The sequence below is a fragment of the Empidonax traillii genome, unplaced genomic scaffold (genome assembly GCF_003031625.1).
Source record: "Empidonax traillii isolate 1590-97213 ecotype Southwest subspecies unplaced genomic scaffold, ASM303162v1 scaffold1134:size187968, whole genome shotgun sequence".
NCBI lineage: Eukaryota > Metazoa > Chordata > Aves > Passeriformes > Tyrannidae > Empidonax > Empidonax traillii.
Window position 1 is genome coordinate 111,326 of NW_020956327.1, and position 21,262 is coordinate 132,587.

Sequence of the window (21,262 nt, forward strand, 5' to 3'; positions counted from 1 at the left end):
GGCTCTGGAGCTCCAGCAGGATGAAACATGAGTTACAGCATCTCTCCCAGGGCTAACAAAGCGATCCCAGCTCTGCCCGGAGCGCGGCGTCACCCGGGTACATTCCAGGGAGGGAGCCTGGGCTGACGATTTCTTGCCCAGGTGGAAAAAACGCCTGAATCTCCTTAAAAAGGGAGAAAATACAAAATCAGGGGTCTCATTTGATGCTGCGGAGCTCCTGCACAAGCCTCATCCTGCGGGCAGCAGTTGGATCCTGGCTGGCCCAGCAGCACCGGGACCGGAGTGGCATCCCCATCCCTGTCCCCATCCCTGTTCCCACAGAGCTGCTTCAGCAGGCAGCAGCTCCTGGCCGCCATCCGGCAGATGCAGCAGCTGCTGAAGGGGCAGGAGACGCGTTTTTCCGAGGGGCTCCGCGCCATGAGGAGCCGGCTCAGCTCCCTCCACGCCACCCTGGCCAAGGCAGCTCCAGAGGTACCCACCGGTGAGTCCTTCCCGGCCTCCCACGGCCTCGGAGCACCTGGGATGGGCACAGGCAGCTCGGGATGCTCAGGGATGGGACAGGTGGAAAATGCCACCAGTTCCCTGCCAGCCCCAACATCCCTACCTTGTGGGGCTGGATGTTGTCAGCGGGACAGTATTCCAGGAAAGCAACAGGTGAAGGGAGGCTTGGAGGGTCTGGGTGAGTTCAGGGATGGCAATGATAAAGCCCCCCCAAGCTGACCCCTCTCCCTGTGGTCTCGCAGTCTCCTGTCCCGCTCTCCAAGCCCCCACGGACGGGAGGAAGTTTGGCACCAAGTATTCGGTGGAGCACGAGGTTCACTTCACCTGCGACCCGGGTTTCCAGCTCCTGGGCTCCAGCACACGGCTGTGCCAGGCCAACGGCACCTGGAGCGGGCAGGAGCCCCGCTGCGAAGGTACCGCCCCTTCCCTGCCCGGGAATGGCGCTGGGAAGGGCAGGATGTGCTGTGGCCTTATTTGAGTCCGGGGGGGCTTTGGGGGATCACCCAGTGGGGAAGGATCGCAGCTGCCTCCCAGCATCCCAGCTCCAGTGCTTTGGGGTTTCTCAGCCTCAAGGAAAACTGGGAATTACAGCTGGAGCCTCCCCAGCAGCTCAGCAGCAGAGATGAGGGGAAAACGGCATTCCCAAAGGAAGGTAACGTGGAATGTGCTCTGCTTTTCCCGCAGAGATCAGCGAGTGCTCGAGCAGCCCCTGCCAGAACGGCGGGACGTGCCTGGAGGGGCTCAACCAGTTCAGGTGCCTCTGTCCCCAGCAGTGGACTGGGACCACCTGCCAGCACAGGGCACAGACGGGTGGGTGACCCTCCCTGGAGGGGGTGACCTGGGGGGGTGCTCCGAGCCCCCTCCTCACCCCGGCGTGTCCCCCCCCAGCTCCTCCCGCCTGGAGCGTGAGGGACGATCCCGCCTTCAGCCGCCAGCCCCGCTGTGCCCAGGTGGCCCAGGCCCAGCAGTGCAGCTGCGATCCCGGCTTCCACATGAACGGGACGGCCGCCAACGGGCTCTGCCAGGGTGAGCCACGCTGGGAACCGAGAGGGATGCGGGGCCCTGGTGGAGTCACAGCACAGGGAGGGGTGGAAGGGCCACGGTGGGTCAGCACACGGCACGGGGTCGTGCCCAGATGGCTCTGGAATATCTCCAGGGATGGAGCATCCATGGTCTCCCCGGGCAATCTGCTCCAGTGTTCATTCCTGGGCATCGGTTTCTGCCCGTTCCCTCTTGTCCTGTTGCTGGGCCCTCCCTGAGCAGAGCCTGGTCCAGCCTCTGACACTTCCCTTTGGGCACTGATAAACATGGTCCCCTCTCAGTTGTTCCTCCCAAGGTGCAGGACCTGCATGTGCTGCTATGGAATTCCAGACAGCTCCTTTCCAGCCTGCCCACGTCCTTCCAAGGGGCTGCACAGCACCCTGGGAGATCAGCCACTATTCCCAGTTTTGAGCTGGCAGGGACCTCGCTGAGGAGGCTCCAACCCCTTCATCCAAGTCCTGGATGGATGAGTTAAAACGGGGCCCAGTATCAACCCTTGGGGGGATCCTGCGCTGGGATCTGCCCCCAGCCAATTCCTAACCCCCCTCAGTGCCCACTCTTGCCGAGTTTTCCCAGGAGGATGCTGTGGGATCCTGGCTGAATCCCTGTCTCCGCAGACCTCAACGAGTGCGAGGTGTTCCAGCGGGACGGGGGGCCCCGGCTCTGTGCCCATTCCTGTGTCAACCTTCCCGGCTCTTTCCACTGCTCCTGCCCCTCCGGATACGTCCTCCTGGGAGACGGCAAGAGCTGCGAGGGTGAGTGGGGCTGGAATCCGCTTTTCTCTCCATTTCCACCCGCAGAAATCCGAGGGGCTTGGCACGGAGGGGAGGGTGAGGATGGAGCGATGTTTTGGGGGATGGAGGCGGATGGAGGATGTTTGGGTTGGCGGGAGCTCCGGCTGGATGGGGAGCTGGGCAGGGAAATGCATCCCAGGGGTTGTGCTGGTGGAGGGAAGGGAACACTCAGCCCAAAATACCCCCCAAAATTAAAAGAAAATGCTTTTCTAGAAGCTCCTCTCCCTCCTTTCCCTTTCCCTTTTTCTCTTTCCCTTCTCCCCTTTCTCTCTTCCCTCTCTTCCCTTCCTCTTCCAGAGGGGGGGGGGGGAAGATGATGGAGGAATGCTTTGGGGCTGCACCCCCCTGAAAATGGGGATGGGGGAAGTTGGGAAGCAGGTGGGAATTGCGGGAGGCCAGAACTGCTGAAAGTCTCCTCCTGAAAAACAGGGAATTTTTCTGCTGGAAATTGTTGATTGCTGCAGTTCAGGGTAAGAAAAATCCCGATTTCCCCTTTCCTCCCTGATTTCCACGTGCTCCATGGCATCTTGTTATTGCTCCCAGCAAACCCTCTGCATTCCAGCTCCTCCAGGTGTCCCACGGGTGTTTAGTAAATAGAAGGGGATTGTGTGTCCAAACAACTGAGCAGAAAGTTTGGAAAACCAGCTGCCCTCCTGCTGCCGTTAACCCTTGCTGGCCCAGGGCAGAGCCTGGGGAGAGGAGATGGGATTTTGGGATGCTCCCAGCCACACTCCCACATTTTTTGAAACCTATTTGACCCATTTCAAGGTGGTTTTGCCTATTTCCCACCGGAAGGGACCTAAAAGCGAGGAGTTTCCCAGGGCCCTGACCTGCTGCCCGCCCCTGTTTTCCAGACATCGACGAGTGTTCCCTCTCCCAGGATAACTGCACGGGCGGGAGCACCTGCATCAACACCGGGGGTGGGTTCCAGTGCGTCACCCCCCAGTGCCCCCCCGCCGCCGGGAACGTCTCCTACGTCAAAACCTCCCCCTTGTAAGTGTGTTTTGGCACGAAATCCGTAGCATGACATCCCCGTGGATCCAACACCAGGGCACGACAGGTATCCTACATCCCAAAAAAACCTCTCCCCTGTTTTCCCTCCGCAGCCAGTGCGAGCGCAACCCCTGCCCGATGGAGAGCCGGTCGTGCCACCACGCCCCCAAAACCATCTCCTTCCACTACCTGCCGCTGCCCTCCCGCCTGCCGACCCCCACGCCGCTGTTCCGCATGGCCACGGCGGCGGCTCCGGGCCGGCCGGGCCCCGACAGCCTCCGCTTCGGCATCGCGGGCGGCAAGAGCCGCGGGCACTTCGTGGTGCAGCGCTCGGACCGCCACACCGGGGAGCTCATCCTGGTGCAGAGCCTGCGGGGCCCCCAGACCATCCAGGTGGACGTGGACATGTCCGAGTACCTGGACCGGGTCTTCCAGGCCAAGCACGTCTCCAAAATCACCCTCTTTGTCTCGGCCTATGAGTTTTAGGGGAGGAGGTGGTGGTGGTGGTGGCTCCCGGTCCCTGCTCAGTGTCCTGCTCCTGGGGATATCCCGCTCCTGCTCCCAGGGATATCCCGCTCCGGAGCCAACCAGCCTCCCCCTCTGTCCCGAGGTTCTTCCCAGGTGGATTGACAGGAGGAAAACCCAAATGAGGTGGAAAAGAAGCGGGAAGTGTGGCACCGTCCTCACCCCCAGCTCCGGAAGGATGAGGCCCTACAACCACCTGATTTCTTCGGGATTCCTGCTTTTCCCTTTAGGAAGGCAGTGAAGCTGAGCATGTGGGAGGAGGGAGGCTCCTGGCCTTTCCCGCTCTCCTCCCTGCTGGCCTGGGATTGCTTGGACCCCAGCTCCACATAAACATGCCTCTGCTTCCCTTTTCGTGCTTAGAATCTCCCTGGAGCCTGCTGGGGATTGAGGTCCAGGGCCTTAATCCCCTGGGATTGATCAGGGCTGGAAAACTCCATGATCGTCCACCTGGCTGGCTCCCCGTGCCCTCCTTGGGAAACTGGGCAAAGGAGGAATCCCAGTGCTATCCCTGCTCCTTAAACCTCCCCAGCGGGAATCCCTCATGGATCTCCCGGCTGCGTGTGGAGGTGGGAATATTCCCTGCTCCATCAGCCATCCTGGTGGAGGAGGGCTGGGAAGAGCTGGCATTCAGCTCTTCCCAGGGGGATTCACCCCCCTGCTTGTGCATGTTCTCCTGCCATTCTGCATGTTCCCACATTCCGCTGGATTCAGTACAATTAAAGGATGATCTAAAGGATGGCAGCGGAGTGGAGCACCCAGTGGATGTGTGGATGGTGGGAATGCTCATCTGGAGCCGTCCAGGAGAGCTCTGGGTCTGGTGGGGGAAGGACCTGTTATCCATAGTTTTACTTTCCTGCCTTACACTGCTTGGGATGCTTCCCCCTGGAGCATCCTCACCCCTGAGCATCCTGCTGAGCTTCCCGGTCCTTGCCCCACGGAGAAAGACTTCCCAAGATGGATCTGTCTCCTGAGGGGGAGATGGATCTTTGCATCCTTCGGGGGATTGAGCTCCTGGATTTTTTTAGGGGGTACAGCCTTTCCATGGGATTTGGGATGGGGTCATTTCTCTCCCGGCAGAACAAGGAGGGACATTCAGGGCTGCTGCTGGAGGATGGAGGATGTTTGGCTTGGCGGGAGCTCCGGATGGATGTGGAGCCAGGCAGGGAAATGCATCCCAGGGTTGTGCTGGGGAAGGGAGGGGAAAACTTCCTTAAAAAAACCCCAAAATCTAAAAGGCTTTTCTGGGAGCATGGCTGCTCTTCTATTTCTCCTTTTTTCCTTCTCCTCCTTCTCCCATTCCCTGGCAGTTCCCAGCCTGGCTGGATGTGTTCCTACAGCAGGCCGTGACCGTATTTTGGGATGATAACAAGATCTGGGAGCCAAGAACCAGGAATCTGGGAGAGGACGAGCTCCTGACGGGGCAGAATAGTTTCCATGTGCTGCTTTCACCGGATAGCACAGCTGGAGACGGGCGCCTGGACCGCGCTCCGGAGGCTTTTCCTTGCGGCACAACTCCAAGCTGACAACATTTTCCTAATTCCCAAGGCCAGGGTGAGCTGGTTTCTCCCTTTCCAGCCCTGGAAAAGTTTAAGGTCAGCTCTTAAACTTTCTCTCAGGTCCAGGCTGCAAACCCCTGGCTGCCATTCCAGCTGACTCAAGGAGATTTTCCCCTTCCCAGAGTGGCTGCTCCGGCACCTTTCAGACTTCCAGCCCTGAAATACAACTTTTCTTTGGGATAACAATATTTTGGAGATGAAGAAAAAAAAAAAAAAATAGCTGGAATGGTTCGGCTCCCCTTTGGGTGGGCACAGCTGGCTCCAGATGTGCTGCCCCCAAAATCACCATTTCTCAGCCCAAGTGGCTCAGGGGAAGAATACAAAGGATGAAGGAGAGAGAGAAATCCAGCGCCTTGGAATTTGGGGGACTGGGACGGAAAAGACTTCTCTCTCCTCCTTACCCCATGAGGAGGGACAAGCCCCAAGCTCAGGGCAGTGGGAGGTAACTATGACATCCCATCCCATTTTCTCCTCAGCATCCTCCACTTCCCAAAATCCATTCCTCATGGACCTTTCCCAGCGGAACATCCCAAGTCTGGACCACCCCCGAGCTTCTCCTCCCCCTCAGTCTGAGCTACAGTTAAAAGGATGATAATTATTACATATATATGGGAACATGAAGTTACTATCAACTACAGGTTAAAATCAGAATATTTAACCAAAATTTAAGGATTTTTTTCTTTTATTCCGGATTTGAAATCCCTTTTTTTTCCCCTTCCCTATAGCTTGGGGAGATGGTGCTGAGCCCTGTGGGCACCATGGGGTTAATTAGTGCGCGTGATGGGACTAATTAGTTCTAATTAACCCCAGTGATGCTCCCCAGCCACCAGCACCTCCACAGAGCCCCGTGTCAGTCCCAGCGCTGCTGGAATGCCATTTCCCAGTCGTTTCCTTGGATTTGCCTCATCTCCACGATGATTTGGACCCTTAGTCCAGCCTGGCCACAGGGAGATGGTTCTCCCCTCATGGATCTGAGGCTTTTCCCAATGGGAACCCGTGGGAATACATGTGACTGCTCCCTCTTTTTTGTTTTGTTTTGGTTTGTTTGTTTGTTTTCCCGTATTTTCCCCTTGGATTCCTGGCACTGGAAAAAGTGAGTCCTGCGTCCTAAAAAGCCCAGCGAGGCAGGCAGACAGATTCCAGGGAAACGCTTCTATCCCGGTGGCGGCGCCGCGGCCGCCCCGGGGACGCAAATTCTGTGTAATTATTATTATTATTAATGCCGCTAATGAACCCCGCGGGGCCGGCTTCCCCCTCTCACGCACCGCCGCCAGGGGGCGCCGCCCGCAGCGCGAGTGGGGCTGTGTGGGGGGGGCGGCCATGACGCAGCAGCAGCAGCAGCGGCGGCCCCGTCGCCGCTCCTCGTCCCGGTTCTCGCGGGCCGGAAGGCGCCTCCCTTTTCCTCTCTTTTTTTCCCCTCCTTTTTCCCTCCCTTTTCCTTCTCCTTCCCCCCCCCCCACAACCCCACGCCCCAATTCCAGCGAGGAAAACGCGTCCCGGATGGCGCCGCCGTCACGTGACGGGCGGAGGGAGGACACGCACCCCCCCCGGAGGGGGGGCACGTGACGCCGCGCGCCGCGAGGCCCCGCCCGCTTCGCGCGCGCACGGCGGCGGCGGCCGAGGGGACGGGGCGGGTTGGGGGGCGTGGCCCGCGCGTGACGCCGCTCCGGGGTTTGACGGGCGTGCGGACGCGCCAATGGGCGGGCGAGGCGGCGCGTCCGCGGCCAATGGTGGCGAGCGGGGGGCGGGCCGGGGCGGGGCGGCGGAGGAGGGGGCGGGGGAGGAGCGCGGCGGGGCGGCGGCGGCGGCGGCGGCGTGAGGGGAGCGCGGCGCCATCGCGGCCCCGGCGGGCGCAGAAGACGCTGTGGCGGCGGCGGCGGCGGCGCGTGCGGGCCGCGGGCGCTTAAGCGAGCGTGTGCGGGCAAAGCGCCGGGGGGGCCGCTGCTGCTGCCGCCGCCGCTGCTGCTGCTGCTGCCGCCGCCACCGCCGTTCGTCCTCCTCCTCCACCACCACCACCACCACCTCCTCCTCTTCCTCCCTTCTCAGCCGCCGCCGCCATTTTGTGCGAGTGCCTCGCGCGGGCGCCATGTTTGTAAGGAAGAATTAGGGCCGCCATCTCCGGCCAGCAGCACCTCCCTCCCCCCGTGTGTGTGTCCTCCCGCTCTCCTGTGCCCCGGGGCAGCCGCTCGAGCCGCCGCCGCCGCCGCCGCCTGCCCGCAGCGCCCGCGCGGGGCGGCCGGGCCCGGGCGCTGAGTGCCCGTTAGTGTCTCACTAAGTAACCGTGAGTGCAAACCTTCATCATCTCTCCTCACTGAGGGGCCCGGCCCTCCTCCTCCTCCTCACCGAGCCGCCCCCAGCGCGGCCGTGCGCGCCGCCGCCGCCGCCGCCTCCTCCCGCCGCTCCGCACCGCGGGCAGCGGCGGGGCCCTGCCTTCCTCCACCTCCCTCCTCCTCCTCCTCCTCACCACACCACAGCCAGGCACAATGGCCTTTGAAAGCCTGTTCTCCAAACCCCCAAACCCAGTTCTTGACCCAAACATGCCCGACTCTGACAGGCAACATGCAGGGGACGAAAGGTCGAGTAACATTCTTCTCTCTCTCCGCTTCTCATAATGGTGGTACTTAGTGGGGTGATGCTGGTAATGATGATGATGATGATGCTGATGATGATGCTCTGTTAATGTGCCTGAGGGGGTTAACGATGTTTTTGGGGGGGCAGGTCACCTTCAGGCTGGACCGGGGTGGTGGTGGGGGGAATGCAAGGAGGGGAGGGGGGGTGTCACTGCATTGAAAAGTGCATTTTTTTTAGCAAGGTTTTAATTTTTCCTTACGGAATGCATGCGTTTTTACATCTTCATTGATTTATTCTGGCTGGGAAGGGGGGCTGTTTTCCATTCTTTCCATAAATTGCACTTTCCAGGGGGTGTCTGTTGAATGTCACCATTGTTCTCTGTCTCAGGCAGGAAAGGGTGCTTCGACTTGGGCGGGTTTTTTATTTTTGGCTGTTTTTGTTGATACCACAATCTCTCACTAGAGCCATATTTAACGTCATTTTCTTGCCAGATTCCACCTTACACATTTAACTGGATCTTTTTTTATGCAGATTAAGGGCTGACTGACGTTATCTTTGCCACCTCTCAATCCCCATGCGCAGAAACCAGAGTCCTGTTCCTGGTGAAAGGACCTCTGTTCCTCCCTCCTTCACTCCCTCCCTCCCTCCCTCCCTTTCTCTCCTGCAGCTGCTGGAAATTCAAATCCTTTCTCCAGGCAGCCCTGGCCTTCCTAACTAGTTCCAAAAATACTGTGCCAGGGTGGGAACTACCCCGTCCTTCAGCCTACACCTACTCAGAGCATTCCTGCCACAGCTGCAGGAGTTAAAAACGCTGGGTTTTTGGGATTCCCTGAGCTTGGCCTCCCCCCACACAGCTCCACAACCCTTTGTGGTACTTCAGAGGGCTGGAAAACACTGGGAAAAACAGACAGAAAGAAAAAGAAAAAAAAAGGGGGAGCTCGTGGACAAAGGCAACAGTTTGCTCGCTGGAGAAAGAGTCCCTGATTCCGTGTGCAAAAGTGGGAAGTGGTCCCAAAACAGTCCTGGGATTTAGGGAAGGGGTCAGGGCAGAGCCCAGAGCTGCTGATTCTTGTTTTCCCCTGCCTGCTTGTCATTGGGAAGTGGTCCCAAAATAGTCCTGGGATTTAGGGAAAGGGTCAGAGCTGCTGGGTCTTGTTGTCCCCTTCCTGCTTGTTGTTAGAAATTGGGAAGTGGGACCAAAACGATCATGGGATTTAGTGGCAGGTTCAGGGAAGAGCCCAGAGCTGCTGGGTCTTGTTTCCCCCTTCCCGCTTGTCCTTGGGAAAGGGTGGACGTTGTGTCCAGCTCCCTGTTCCATGTGCTGTGCCCTGAGCACCCCAGGAATCCGCTGGGATTGCTGGAGCTGGGACAGAGCTGTGCCGGGGAGTTCCTGGGGTCAGGCTGTGCCTTGTTACTGTTTCAGGGATTGAAAATATCTCGTGTTTCCAGGTCCTCCTGCAGGACAAGCCTGAGTGGCTCCAGGTTCTGCTGGGAGCAGAGCTTCTCCAGCTTGGAAAGCAGCCATTCCCACCAGTACAGCCAGTTGTGACACTGGTAAATTGTGCAACAGAACCATTACGTGCCCCCTAATACTCTAGTTAATTGCAGTTTATAAGTGTTGCTTTACAGTGCTCTCATTCCCAAAGAGCAACAAGAAACACCACCTGGGAGATCATATTTTTGGTAAAATACGTTCTTAATTCACTGCAGGAAAGCCCCAACTCCCAAGTTTTTTTGTGTGTGTGACATCAGGCGAGCAAATGTAGGACCAGTAGAACCAGTTCACTGCAGGGAACACCCATACTGGGAACCTCGGAGGTTCCACCAGTTTGTGCAGCAAACAAGAGTTTGATTTCAGCTGATCTGCTGAGTGATCAAGAAGTTGCTCAGTCAAAACCCCTGCCTGGCCACACTCTTGAATATTCCCAGCTAGGAGGTTGCTTTAATCCTGCTTTAATCCAGAGCCTTTGATTTTGTTACTGCTTTTGAGCAGTGGAAAACAGTAAAAAAAGCCCTGTCTGTTCACAGTTTGAATATTCCAAGTTGGAAGGTTGTTTTAGTCTTTTGTTTTCTCCAGCCAAATTGTTTGTAATTCTTCAAATGTTTTTAGTTAACTCCCGTTGGTGATGTTGTTTTGGTGATGAAGGGTCTGGGCCTTCAAATGCAGGGATCTTGCAAGGGGAGGATTTAGTGAGGATTTCTGGGTTCTGTGGGTGAGGAGGAAGTTGGAGGCAAACTCAGTTCCAGTAAATAAACACATAAATCGGTTCCAGCTTTCCCAGGAACTTTAGGAAATCACTAGGAGTTCATGGACTTTCACTTTTTTCGTCCTCCCAGCTGCCCCTCAGTTTTTATTTGATTTTTCTGTGTTATTTGGAGGTACTCTCCTTATTAATTCCTAATTTCTTTAGCCTAGCAGCACCCTAGTATCAAAATTTGGGGAATTTTAGCCCTCTAATGTCTTATTTTAGGCATGGAGTTCTCATACAATAATATTTCACTATTGAAATAATTATTACCTTCATTATTGAGCTCTTCATCCTTTTATAAACCTGTTGAGAGCATTGGGAGGGAGGTTGTTTTTTATTTCTTTAAATAATTCTGGACCAGTGTCACAAACACCTGTGTGGTTTAATTGCTATAATTGTTTTTAAATCAGACCTTTCCTCGGCCCTGAATCGAACCTCAAATTTAGAGGCTTAAATAATGTTTGAGGCTCAAGAATCCCCGTAATATTTGAGGAAAATGCATCCTGGGCTTTGGATCTTGCACTTAAGGAGCTTGGAGCGTAAATCTTCTTTGGGCATAAGGAATTCTATTTTTACAACTGACCCGGAATAAGGTCAAGGAAGGGGAGTTCAAACCCCAGCTTTGAAGGTTAGAAAGGAAGTTAAAGCACCAGAGAATTTGGGGGAGTTATTTGAGGTGTGTGGTTTAATTTTTTGGGTTTTTTTTTCCCCCTGCCCAAAGGTGTGGATTTTGGGTTTCCCTTCCCTGATATTTGTGTGACTGCTCAGTGATTTCACTTTTCTGATCCATTTGGGAGGTGCCCTAAGAATCCCCTCGGGCCAGTGGGAATGTTTCTGGGATTGTTTTCACTTATCCATGGAGCTCTGAGTAGCTGGAGAGTGTGGAAGAGGGAGGGCTCTTGGAAGAGGGGGAGACTCTGCTCTGCTTTCCTAGTGCACAGCTCCAGTTTGGGATTTAAATGGGAATAAAACCCTCTAAAACAGAGGAGAATTCCTGCCCTGTCGCTTCCTTGAAGCTCAGAGCTTGGAAAATGCTGGGATGTTGTGGAAAGAATTCAGGGATTAGAGCACTTGTGTAATCTTCCCTCTGACATGCAATCCAAAGGATTGTATTACGGAGATTGTTTTACCTGGAAAGTTATTCCGGTCCTGGATGTGCCCCAGAAGTGGAAATCTATGAGTGCAATTCCCAAGGGAACTGGGAAATGGGAACGACCTTGTTCCCAAAGAGCATTTTCAGTGGGTATTTTAGGAGGATAATTTAATTGATCCTTCAGGGAACGACTTTAGCCGATGTTGTCAAAATAGAATTGGGTGTTTGGGGATAGCTGCAGGTGTTTCAGGAATATTTACGCTCCAGTTTCACTTCACTGTAATTCCAAGTAATTCCAGGCCGTAGGAGATCATACAGCAGTCATGTCTTCTCCCTGGCGTATCCATTTATCCCAAAAATCACAGCTTGGGGTTGCTTCAAACTTCTTAACCTTTTTTTTTTTTTTTTTTTTCCAGTGATAACGAGCCGGGTGGTGACATGGAATTTTATTGTCCTGCTGTTTTTCCTCCTACAGAGAAGATGGAGAGCTGGAAGACGGGGAGATAGATGATGCTGCCTACGAGGACGTGAAGGAGCACAGCACAAAAGGGGACGACAAACAGAAAACCGACAAAGGCCACCGGAAATCCCGGAAAAAACGCAAAAAAGAGAAGGAAAAGAAGAAATCCAAGAGGAGGAGGCGGGACAAGCATAAGGTGAGGAAAAAGCCCCAAGTGTTGGAGGTGTTGATTGGAATTGCAGGGTTCCAGGTTTAGACAAAGGATCCAAGGAACTGGAGAAGGGAACTAAAATGGTGTCATTAGTATTAAGACTTAAACTGGTTTTAAATCTTAAGCGGTGGTTTAAGTTAAGCCCTGGCCACTGAGAGCAGTACTGGAAGCTGAACCACAGGGATCTGAGAGTTTTTAGGATAAGAGGCAAAAATGTAAGTTCATCAGTTTCGCTTTTGTGCTGATTATTTATGGAAAGAAAAGATTTCAGGCAAGTTGAGTGAATTCTCCAGGAAAATTCATTGGGATGATGCAGCTAATGGAGATTTTAATCAGCTTCAGTGCAAGAGATTTATAATAAAAGTTGATCCTGGAAAATGAAACCTGCTGGTCGTTTTTTTAAAGCAGAGTGTTGTCATATGGATCCCTTGAAATTCCCGGCAGTTCCACAGCTCTTTCTGCTTTTTTTCCAGCATAATTCCCCTTCCAGCGATGACAGTTCCGACTACAGCCACGACTCCGACATGGAGCGCTCGGAAAGGCCCCACAAAAAGAGCAGCAGCTCTTCCTACAGGGATTATGATTCGTCCTTCAGTCAGGTAGGAAGTTTTTCAAGGGATTTCTCAGGTCTTTATTGAGGTGTCATTTCAGAAATGCAGAAAAGCTGTGGTTTGGGAATTCTGGCTCGATCCCGGTGCCTGTTCTCCCAGATTTCACTAGATTTCATCTGGTTCTCATCTCCCTTTTAATGAATAGCTGATTTTCTTTGTATTGCTGATGCTTTTTTGGGGCAATTCTGGGAATAAAACGGCCCCAAAAATGGGTTTTTAGAGCAGTTGGGAATGTGGGATTTGGAAACGCGGAGTTGCTTCCTAATGCAGTCCCTTCCCCACAGCATGGACACGTGTCAGGGAATTACATGAGTTCCCAGAAAATGCAGCATAAAAAAAATGTCAAAAGTAAGGAATATGACGACTACAGTCACTACAGCGATGAAAACTTCGGGAATTACAACGAGGAAGAAAAGGATGAGGATTTTGCTGACCAGCTGAAACAGTACAGACAGGCCAAGGAGACCTCCAGCGGTGATTTGGGACCTCCATTCCCGAAGGAGCCGGTGAAGAAACAGGGGATGAAAGGGATCCAGAAAGGTGAGGGAATTCTGGGGGCAGCAGCTGTGCTGTGGATCATTCTGGGATGGAAGCCTGGATGAGGGAAACTGCCAGGGGTAGCTTTCCTGCCACCATGTATTTCAAGTGCTTGGGCTGGTTAGACATTACATCTCCAACAGCAAAAGGAGAGCGAGTTCATTTGTTCCCTGAGGTCACTAGAGAACCACTTTCCCTTAATTTCGTCGTCTTAAAAGAGGTCGTTCCCATTTTCCAGGCATTTCCCAACGAGGCAACAATTACAACGTGGGCCGAGGGCGTGGGATGCAAAAGAAGCTGAAGCGTAAGGACCGTGGAAGGGGACGAGGAGGCAATAAAGGATCTGATGGCTTCCATGAGGTACCTGGAATTGCAGCCCTCATTCCCAGTGCACCAGGCAGGAACTGGGATCTGTGCAGCAGCAGGAAAAGGTGGATTTGTTTGTTTTCCAGGACGGCAAACCAGTGAAGAAATGGGTGAATATGAGCCAGGAGTTCATCAACCAGCACACGGTGGAGCACAAGGGCAAACAGATCTGTAAATATTTCCTCGAAGGCAGGTGCATTAAGGTACATTTTTAATCCTTTCTTAACTTCATTCGTAGCTGATTCAAAGAAAACTTGGGTGTTGCAACTCAGTGTTTTGTTTCCTGATGTTTTGAGGGTTTATCGATAAATCCAACAGAATTATTTGCTAAATTCTATTTCATTTATTAATTCTAAGTGTTGTATTTTTATTAATATATACAACAAAAGCATCCGTGACAGCATCATAAACTTACCCTGACAATGCATTGTATGTAAATACTGTGAGAAAAATTTTATTTTTTTTATCACATGATAAATTTCACAAGCCTGGAACCTAAATAGGCAACAATTCCTGAATATATGTAATTGTTTGTTCCTTGCTAACTTGGAAACGTTGATTTCTAAGTGATTTCTCTCTCTAAAAAATGGAATTCTGATAAAACACACCCTTAAACCACTGGATGCTTGTTCAGCAAGTGACTCACTTTCCTTTGGTTCCTCAGGATTTAGAAGTGGAATATTTTCTGTTTGTTTCTCAAAGGGTCAAAAGAAAGGTGGAAATTATTGGAAATACTGTATTTCTTGCTGCCTTTAAATGTTTGGCTCAGCGAGACGAGTGTTTGCTGCCACCTTCAGTTTTAAAAGGGGCTGAAAGAGCACTTGGTGTCTTGTCGTGAAAACAAATCCCCAAAAGATACACAACCCCCCTGCCCAGCAAAATAATCCTGATGGATAACAGGATGCACGGAAAATAATCCAGGAAAATATTTACTTCAGTGCCTTGTTAATGCACACTCCAAGGTGGAGGCCGAGAGCAGAGCTGAGGCTGTAAGAGCACCTTGTTTCCTGTCACCACTCTGGATATTCCTTTGAAATCCAATCCAGGAATTTTCTCCTAGTCACGCTTTTTGGGGACACGATTATAACCCAAGCCAGTGTTAGTCAAGATAGAAAGTTTCAGCTGAGCTGAGGAGGATGTTCTTCTTTCATTGTGAAATGAAATCATCCAGCAATTCACGTGGCTAATGGCTTTTCCTTGTTTTTTTGATTTATTTATAGGGGGAGCAGTGTAAATTTGATCACGATGCGGAGATTGAAAAGAAGAAGGAAATCTGCAAGTTTTACATCCAGGGTTACTGCACCAAAGGAGAGAACTGCATTTACTTGCACAATATCCTTTGAAAACACTTGGAAATTCATCTGGAAGTTTATATTTCTGTTTATTTCTGTTTATTCTGATGCAAGTGATTTTTAAGGGTGGCTCTTTCTTTCCTTAAAAGGCTCTACCAAAGGCTCTGTAGATTTGTTACAAGATGAGTTTTTTCCTCAAATAGTTAAGAGGAAAAAATATGTATAAACTTACTGGGGTTTTTTGTCAATTTTAGGGATTTTTAGCATTTTTAAAGATAAAACTCCTTGAAGTTCAGATACATTTATCTACATATATTTTAACCTCTGATCTGTTCCTAATTATTGTTGTTCCTGTGTTTTCCTTCCCCTTTTTAATCACAATTTTAAAAGGGCCATAGAAATGTAATTATTAGGAATATTTTAAGTGGAAGTAAGAGGTAAGTTGGTTTTTAGCTTCCAAAATTCATAACGTGGGACATTGGAAAGATGGATTTCCCGGGGAAGAATCCAGCTGGATTTTCTTAACCTTCCCAAACTGTTTGGAATCCTTAATTCCTTTAATTACATGAATTCCCCTGCAAGTTCTACCACACAGGAGCCAAGTGCTATCAAGGAGATAAGTGCAAATTCTCTCACGCTCCCCTGACTGCAGAAACAAAGGAGCTGCTGGATAAGGTGAGGGATCCAGGCACTAATCCTGACCTCTGGTTCACGTAGGATTTTCCTCTCTCTCCACTCACTGCCCAACAGGCCTTAACAGAAAAGGTGGGGGGAGGGTGAATCCAACACTAAAAACATCAGGAATCTTAGAACAACTCCTCCTCTCATGTAAAATTCCTGTCTGAAGGAAGTGGACTTGTGGGAAATTGTGTCCCTTCCTGGCTACTGGGAGTACTTTTCTTCCGGCCTTGGGAATTGGTGTCCTGCAAAACAACCCCTCCCCAGAAAGGGGTTTATAATCCTCTGAGTGGGATGTCAATACCCAGTAGTTTTGGAGCAGGTTGTTTATTTAAATATGTAAATAATATGTAAATGAGAGGTACGAAACTAAATTGCTGGACTGTTTGCTCCGTGGCTTTGTTCCAGGTTTTGAATAATGAGGAGGAGCCCCAGAATGAAGATGAGAAGGAGCTGGAGGAGCTCCGGAAGCGGGGCATAGTTCCTCTCCCCAAACCCCCTCCAGGCGTCGGGCTCCTGCCAACCCCCCCGGAGCAATATCCCTTCTCTGAGTCCGACATGGAAAACTACCAAGATCCTTCAGGAGATTACAAGAAAATCCCATCGCTTTTCGAAATAGTCGTGAAGCCCACTGTGGATTTGGCACACAAAATTGGGAAGAAGTAGGTGTTGGGATTCTGGGTAGAACTGTCTGAACAGTTCTCATTTAATATTTGATCATTGGCTTTGTTCCTGTCAGGATTCTGGGATAAGTTAAGGATCTGCCAGGTACTTGATAGCAGAGTTATTTAATGCATTCCATGGAAAGGGTTGACCTTCCAGAAGGTCACTCGGTTGGCTCTTGGTTTGGCATCCCCATCTGCAGCTGGAGCAGTTCACTCCCTGCTCCAGTCTTTTTGCAGTTGGCTTTTTCTTGAGGAAAACTGATGGAGATGAGCCAGTATTGAAAAAAAATGTGCTTCCAGCCAAACTCTGCTGTCCTTCAGGATAAGAGGACACGGCCTCGAGCTCCACCAGGAGAGGGACAGCAGGAATTTCTTCATGGAAAGGGTTGTCAGGCCTTGGGAAGGGGCTGCCCAAAGAGGTGGTGGAGTCCCCATCCCTGGAGATGTTCAAGGAAGGACTGGAAGTGGCACTCAGTGCTCTGGTCTAGTGACAAGGCAGAGGTTGGGCTTGATGATCTCAGGGGTCTTTTCCAGCCTGAATGATTCCATGTGATTCTGTGATGTATGGAATGGGCGTGGTTAACTCTCTTGGAAAATAATTCTGCTCCTTTGGGATTTTTATCCAGTTTAAGGTGACATCAGTACAAGTAAGAGTGGGGAGAGAGAGGAGGGAGCCAGTGGGCTGATGCAAAATCCGATTCCTTCATTTCCTTCTCCTGCAGGCCGCCGACCTTCTACAACAGCGCGTCGCCCCCGAGGCCGCCGTTCCAGGGCAACGACCCGCACTCCCAGCACATGTACAACCCGGGCTCCAGCCCGGGGCCGGGCCCTGGCATGTCCCAGGGGCACAACGGGCCTCCCATGCACCCTGGCTCTCCCGGGCACCATCCCTGCGGGGGGCCCCCGGGGCCGGGAATGCCGCAGAGCCCCCCCATGCAGGGGGTGCCCCCGGGCTACATGGGCCCGCAGAACCAGACTGGAATGCCCATGCAGGGGCAGCAGGGGGGGCCGCCCCTCACCCCGCCGGGGATGGGAGGATCCTACAACTCCCCCGGGGTGCAGGGACACATGGTGAACATGCCCAGGGACAACCACTGTCCCCCGGGGCCGCAGTACCAGCAGATGCCCGGGGAATACGAGTCCATGCAGAACCCCGCCGACTTCTACGACAACTACTACTCCCACCAAGCTGTGCACAACTTCCAGCCAGCCAATAATTCCGGAGGTAAGCACTCCTGCTGGAAGAAACTGGGAGAGACACCTCCCGGAATGTTGTCAGCGTTCCGGCTTTTCCAGCTGACGGTGTCCAGTTGTGCTGTACAAGTCCTGATTTGCTTTAGGTTTAGATGGGACATTGGGAAGAAATTGTTCCCTGTGAGGGTGGTGAGGTATTGGCACAGGTTGCCAGAGAAGCTGTGGTTTGCCCCTGGAAACGTTCAAAGCCGGGTTGGATGGGGCTTGGAGCTGCCTGGGATAGTGGAAGATATCCCTGTCTATGGCAGGGGTTTGCGACTACACTTTTAATGTCCCTTCCAACTGAAACCAGGGGTAGGTGCTAACCAGAGCTTTGTTCTCCTGCAGATGGAACGTGGCACGGAGAGTTTCCAGACCACCAGGCTCACCTCATGGCTCAGGAGTCGCATCCGGGCGGGAGTGAGTCGGAATGCATGAGCGGCCACATGGGCCACAACCAGGCCCTCAACGTGCCCGACTTCCTGCCCGCCATGCAGAAGGCCCTGTACGCCAGGCTCAGCCAGAAGCACCAGCGGGATGGAGACTCTGCCAGCAGCCAGGGCCAGAGGGCCATGAGCAAAGACGAAGGTGAGGAGGGTTTTGTCGGAATTCTCAACCCCGTTCTTGCCTGGGAATAAACGCACTGACATCGATTTGCGTCACCATTCACGTTACTGGGGATGTAAAATCAGCCGCTCGGTATCTTCAGCTCTTCTTCCCAGCTTCTTCTAGGATTTTAGTATAGGCTTAGGTGCTTCATCCTAGCTCCCAGGAAAAAGATCCGTGGATAATTCATGGATCTAGTTTGCTCTTTCAAAAGGTTCTGTGGTTGATAATTACTTCTGAAAATCCCAGATTGAACCAGAAGGGTTTCTCGCTGCCAGGAATGCAGGTGCATCCTAGATCCCAGTTTTTCAGTTGCACCTCTTGATTTTTTTTTTTCTAGAGCAATATTTTTTCCTCTGTGATATCTTTTAAATATTCTTGTTTCTTCCCATCCTGAATCTTTACTTCTCCCCCAAACCTTGGGATTTGGATTATAGTGAGGCAGCAGATTTTTCATTTATCGGGTTATAAGGGGTCATTTTACTTTCCATTCTCCTATGAGGACTCAGATTTTAGATGTGGGGTTTTTTCACCAGTACTGTTAGACTTGCTGGGAAGCAGGTTATTTTCCCAAATAATTATTGATGGATACAGGATTTTTTGGGATGTCAGTTCTTTGATTAGATGGAGTTTTGTCATTTCAGGTACTGTTTTTATAAAACACAGGGAGTGATGATTTAATATCAGATCTTTTCAGCCTGATTTCACTGAGAAGTTTCCCGTTATGTAGTAAATGTCTCAGGTTCTCTGGGCATTAATTACTCAAATAATCAGAATTCTTTGGAATTTCTTTTGTTTCTAGATGACAATGTCAACTGGTATTCCAGTAGCGAGGAGGAAGAGGGCAGCAGTGTTAAATCAATCCTCAAAACCTTAAAGAAACAAAGCGAAAACTTTAGGAATCGGCAACAACATTCCACGGAGCAGCACATGCTGGGAATTCCTACGGATCCCAGACTGGCCAAGGACAAAGGTATGGGGCCTCAGACTGCCGACCCGAGACTTCGGGCCTCTCCCAGGCCCAATCCCAGGAAACCCTCGGATTCCGCGTCCTTGGACCCCCGGCTGGCCCGCGATCCGCGGATGCACAAGGTGAGCGAGGGCCACGCCGGCTCCTCCCTGGGGGCGGCCAAGCTGGATCTGCACCACGCGCACCCCGGAGTCAAAGTCAAGCAGAAAGGGATGGACGACGACGAGGAGGACTCGGAAAGAGAGCTGAGGGAACGAGCTTTCCTCATTCCCTTGGAACCTTTGCCCGGCGTCACGTTAAGGGATCCCCGCTCCCAGCTGCGGCAGTTCAGCCACATCAAGATGGATGTGACCCTGATGAAACCCAACTTTGCCAAGCACATCGTCTGGGCCCCCGAGGACTTGCTCCCGATCCCTCTGCCTAAGCCCGACCCCGTCTCTTCCATCAATTTGCCTCTCCCTCCGCTCATTGCCGACCAGAGACTGAACAAGCTGCGGAATCTGAAGAACGATCCGCATCCCAACGCGATGCCGGCCGACCCCCGGCTCGCTGCCAAGGCCAAGAACAGCCTGGCGGGCCGGAGCGGCTACTTGGATCCGGCCGCAGATTCCCACGCCAGCAGCTCCAGCAAACTGGGCGATCCCCGCTTGCAAAAAAACGTGGATCCCCGACTCCACAGACTGTCAAGCGCTGACACGCACCACGGAGTCGGGAAGGATTCCCACCCTCCCAAGTTTGACCCCCGGCTCGCCAGAGCCGCTGCCAGCTCGTCCCAGCCCTCGGAAGCTGCGGCTCCGAAACCCGACCCCGATGCTCTGCCTCCGTACGCGCCCAAATTATCGTCCAGCGGCGTCAGGCTGGGAACGCCCGGCTCCATCCTGAGCGGGATCAGTTTGTACGATCCCAGGGATCACAGCTCCGCCTCGGACACGGCTCCAGCCGCTTCGGGAGAGAACGGGGAGAACCAGAAAAAGAGCATTTTGAAAAATTCCAGTAAAAGCGAGCCCAGCCTGGCGGAAGACGCGTCCCTGCAGAAAGCCGCCCCCGCCGCGGAAAAAACTGCGGAAGGATCGGCGGAAGCTGCTTCGGACAAAGCGAACAGCACCAGTAAATCTCAGGCTAAACACTCCAGCGCTGCTCCTGCCGTGCATAATCTCCCGATCCAGGCTTTGTCGGGGTTAATCCGGCCGCAGTACAGCGACCCCAGGCAGGTGAGGCAGCCCGGACAGGTAACGCAGACCCCGGAGAACGATCCCAACGGGGAGTCGGATGATAAATCCTTGAAAGATGTTTTCAAGACTTTCGATCCAACCGCTTCCCCCTTTTGTTAGCAGATGGCTCGGGAGCCTTTTTACCGTTGTGGATATTGCAGTTCTCTGCTGTTTTGTACCTGGGTTACCTCTTTTGGCTTTATTTATTTTTAAATTATAATTCCCACCACTTTTCAGCTGCTAATCCCGAACCACACGCAGTTCTCCAGTGCGCTCGAGTGTTTGCAAAGCTGTGGTATTTTCTAGAGAATCCTTTTTTTTTTTTTTTCCAATTTCAGGGAGACTAATAATTGACCTGTAGAAAGGAAACCAATCCCCCCCCGGATCGTGTTAGAGCTGAGAAAAGCACTTTCATTGTAAATAAGTCATGGAAAAATCCCCAGAGCTGTATATGTGTGAGCTGCCTCTTCCCAAACCACCACTTAGATCCGATTGCCACATTTGTATAGATCCAAGCAATATTATGTACATGAATTCCCGGGAGAGACGCCGTTCCAGGACTGCCAAACCCCCGAACCGATGGACAACCTGCGTAAATGAATTGCAAGGAAGCCGTCGCTCCTCCTTTTCCGATGCATTGATGTAAGACACGGACAGTTTTTATTCCTGCAGTCGATATTAGTGTAAAAGAGACTCTTATCGCATATTGAGGATGAAAAAAAATGTCATATCTTTTCAAAAGTATTTTATTCTATGCTGTACATAGAAAAAAAATTGTGAAGTACATAACTAGGAGAAGTAACTGTTCAAAGTGGAGAGAACTACGTTGTCTAATACGAGAGGAAAAAAAGGTTTTTATTTAAATTTTTTTTTTTTCCACACCTACACGATTGGGATTTAGTGCTCCGAGTTCCATTGTGGTGTTCATGTATTTCAACGTATTTTTGTATTCAGCTGCTTAATTTGTATTGCTTTTTTTGTATGGCTGTAACCGCAGTACTTGTATTCATGGTGTCTCGGCGACATTTTTAACAAAACAATTAAAAAGGGTACCGTTAATCCCTGGTGCTGACTCCGTGGGGACGCTGGGCCGAGGGGG

General features: G+C 52.2%; 2 protein-coding genes across 4 annotated transcripts; both read left to right on the forward strand.

Moving 5' to 3' along the window:
* The first annotated feature begins 306 nt into the window (after positions 1-306).
* Positions 307-5,204, forward strand: FBLN7 (fibulin 7). 2 transcript variants are annotated; one of them, XM_027905249.1, is made up of 9 exons: positions 325-481; positions 744-914; positions 1,186-1,311; positions 1,390-1,527; positions 2,160-2,297; positions 3,191-3,329; positions 3,443-3,861; positions 3,930-4,412; positions 5,195-5,204. In XM_027905249.1, the coding sequence occupies exons 1-7, from the start codon at positions 364-366 to the stop codon at positions 3,813-3,815; spliced, it is 1,203 nt and encodes a 400-aa protein (XP_027761050.1). In that variant the 5' UTR covers positions 325-363; the 3' UTR covers positions 3,816-3,861; positions 3,930-4,412; positions 5,195-5,204. The 2 variants fall into 2 exon arrangements, with proteins under 2 accessions (XP_027761051.1, XP_027761050.1); XM_027905250.1 differs by lacking the exon at positions 5,195-5,204 and having other exon boundaries at positions 307-481; positions 3,930-4,757.
* A 2,106-nt stretch (positions 5,205-7,310) lies between these two features.
* Positions 7,311-21,222, forward strand: ZC3H6 (zinc finger CCCH-type containing 6). 2 transcript variants are annotated; one of them, XM_027905259.1, is made up of 12 exons: positions 7,311-7,691; positions 11,799-11,979; positions 12,468-12,593; positions 12,890-13,145; positions 13,381-13,502; positions 13,595-13,711; positions 14,729-14,840; positions 15,366-15,475; positions 15,887-16,140; positions 16,866-17,368; positions 17,725-17,964; positions 18,785-21,222. In XM_027905259.1, the coding sequence occupies exons 3-12, from the start codon at positions 12,519-12,521 to the stop codon at positions 20,281-20,283; spliced, it is 3,288 nt and encodes a 1,095-aa protein (XP_027761060.1). In that variant the 5' UTR covers positions 7,311-7,691; positions 11,799-11,979; positions 12,468-12,518; the 3' UTR covers positions 20,284-21,222. The 2 variants fall into 2 exon arrangements, with proteins under 2 accessions (XP_027761060.1, XP_027761059.1); XM_027905258.1 differs by lacking the exon at positions 7,311-7,691 and adding an exon at positions 7,809-7,985.
* The last annotated feature ends 40 nt before the right edge of the window (positions 21,223-21,262 follow it).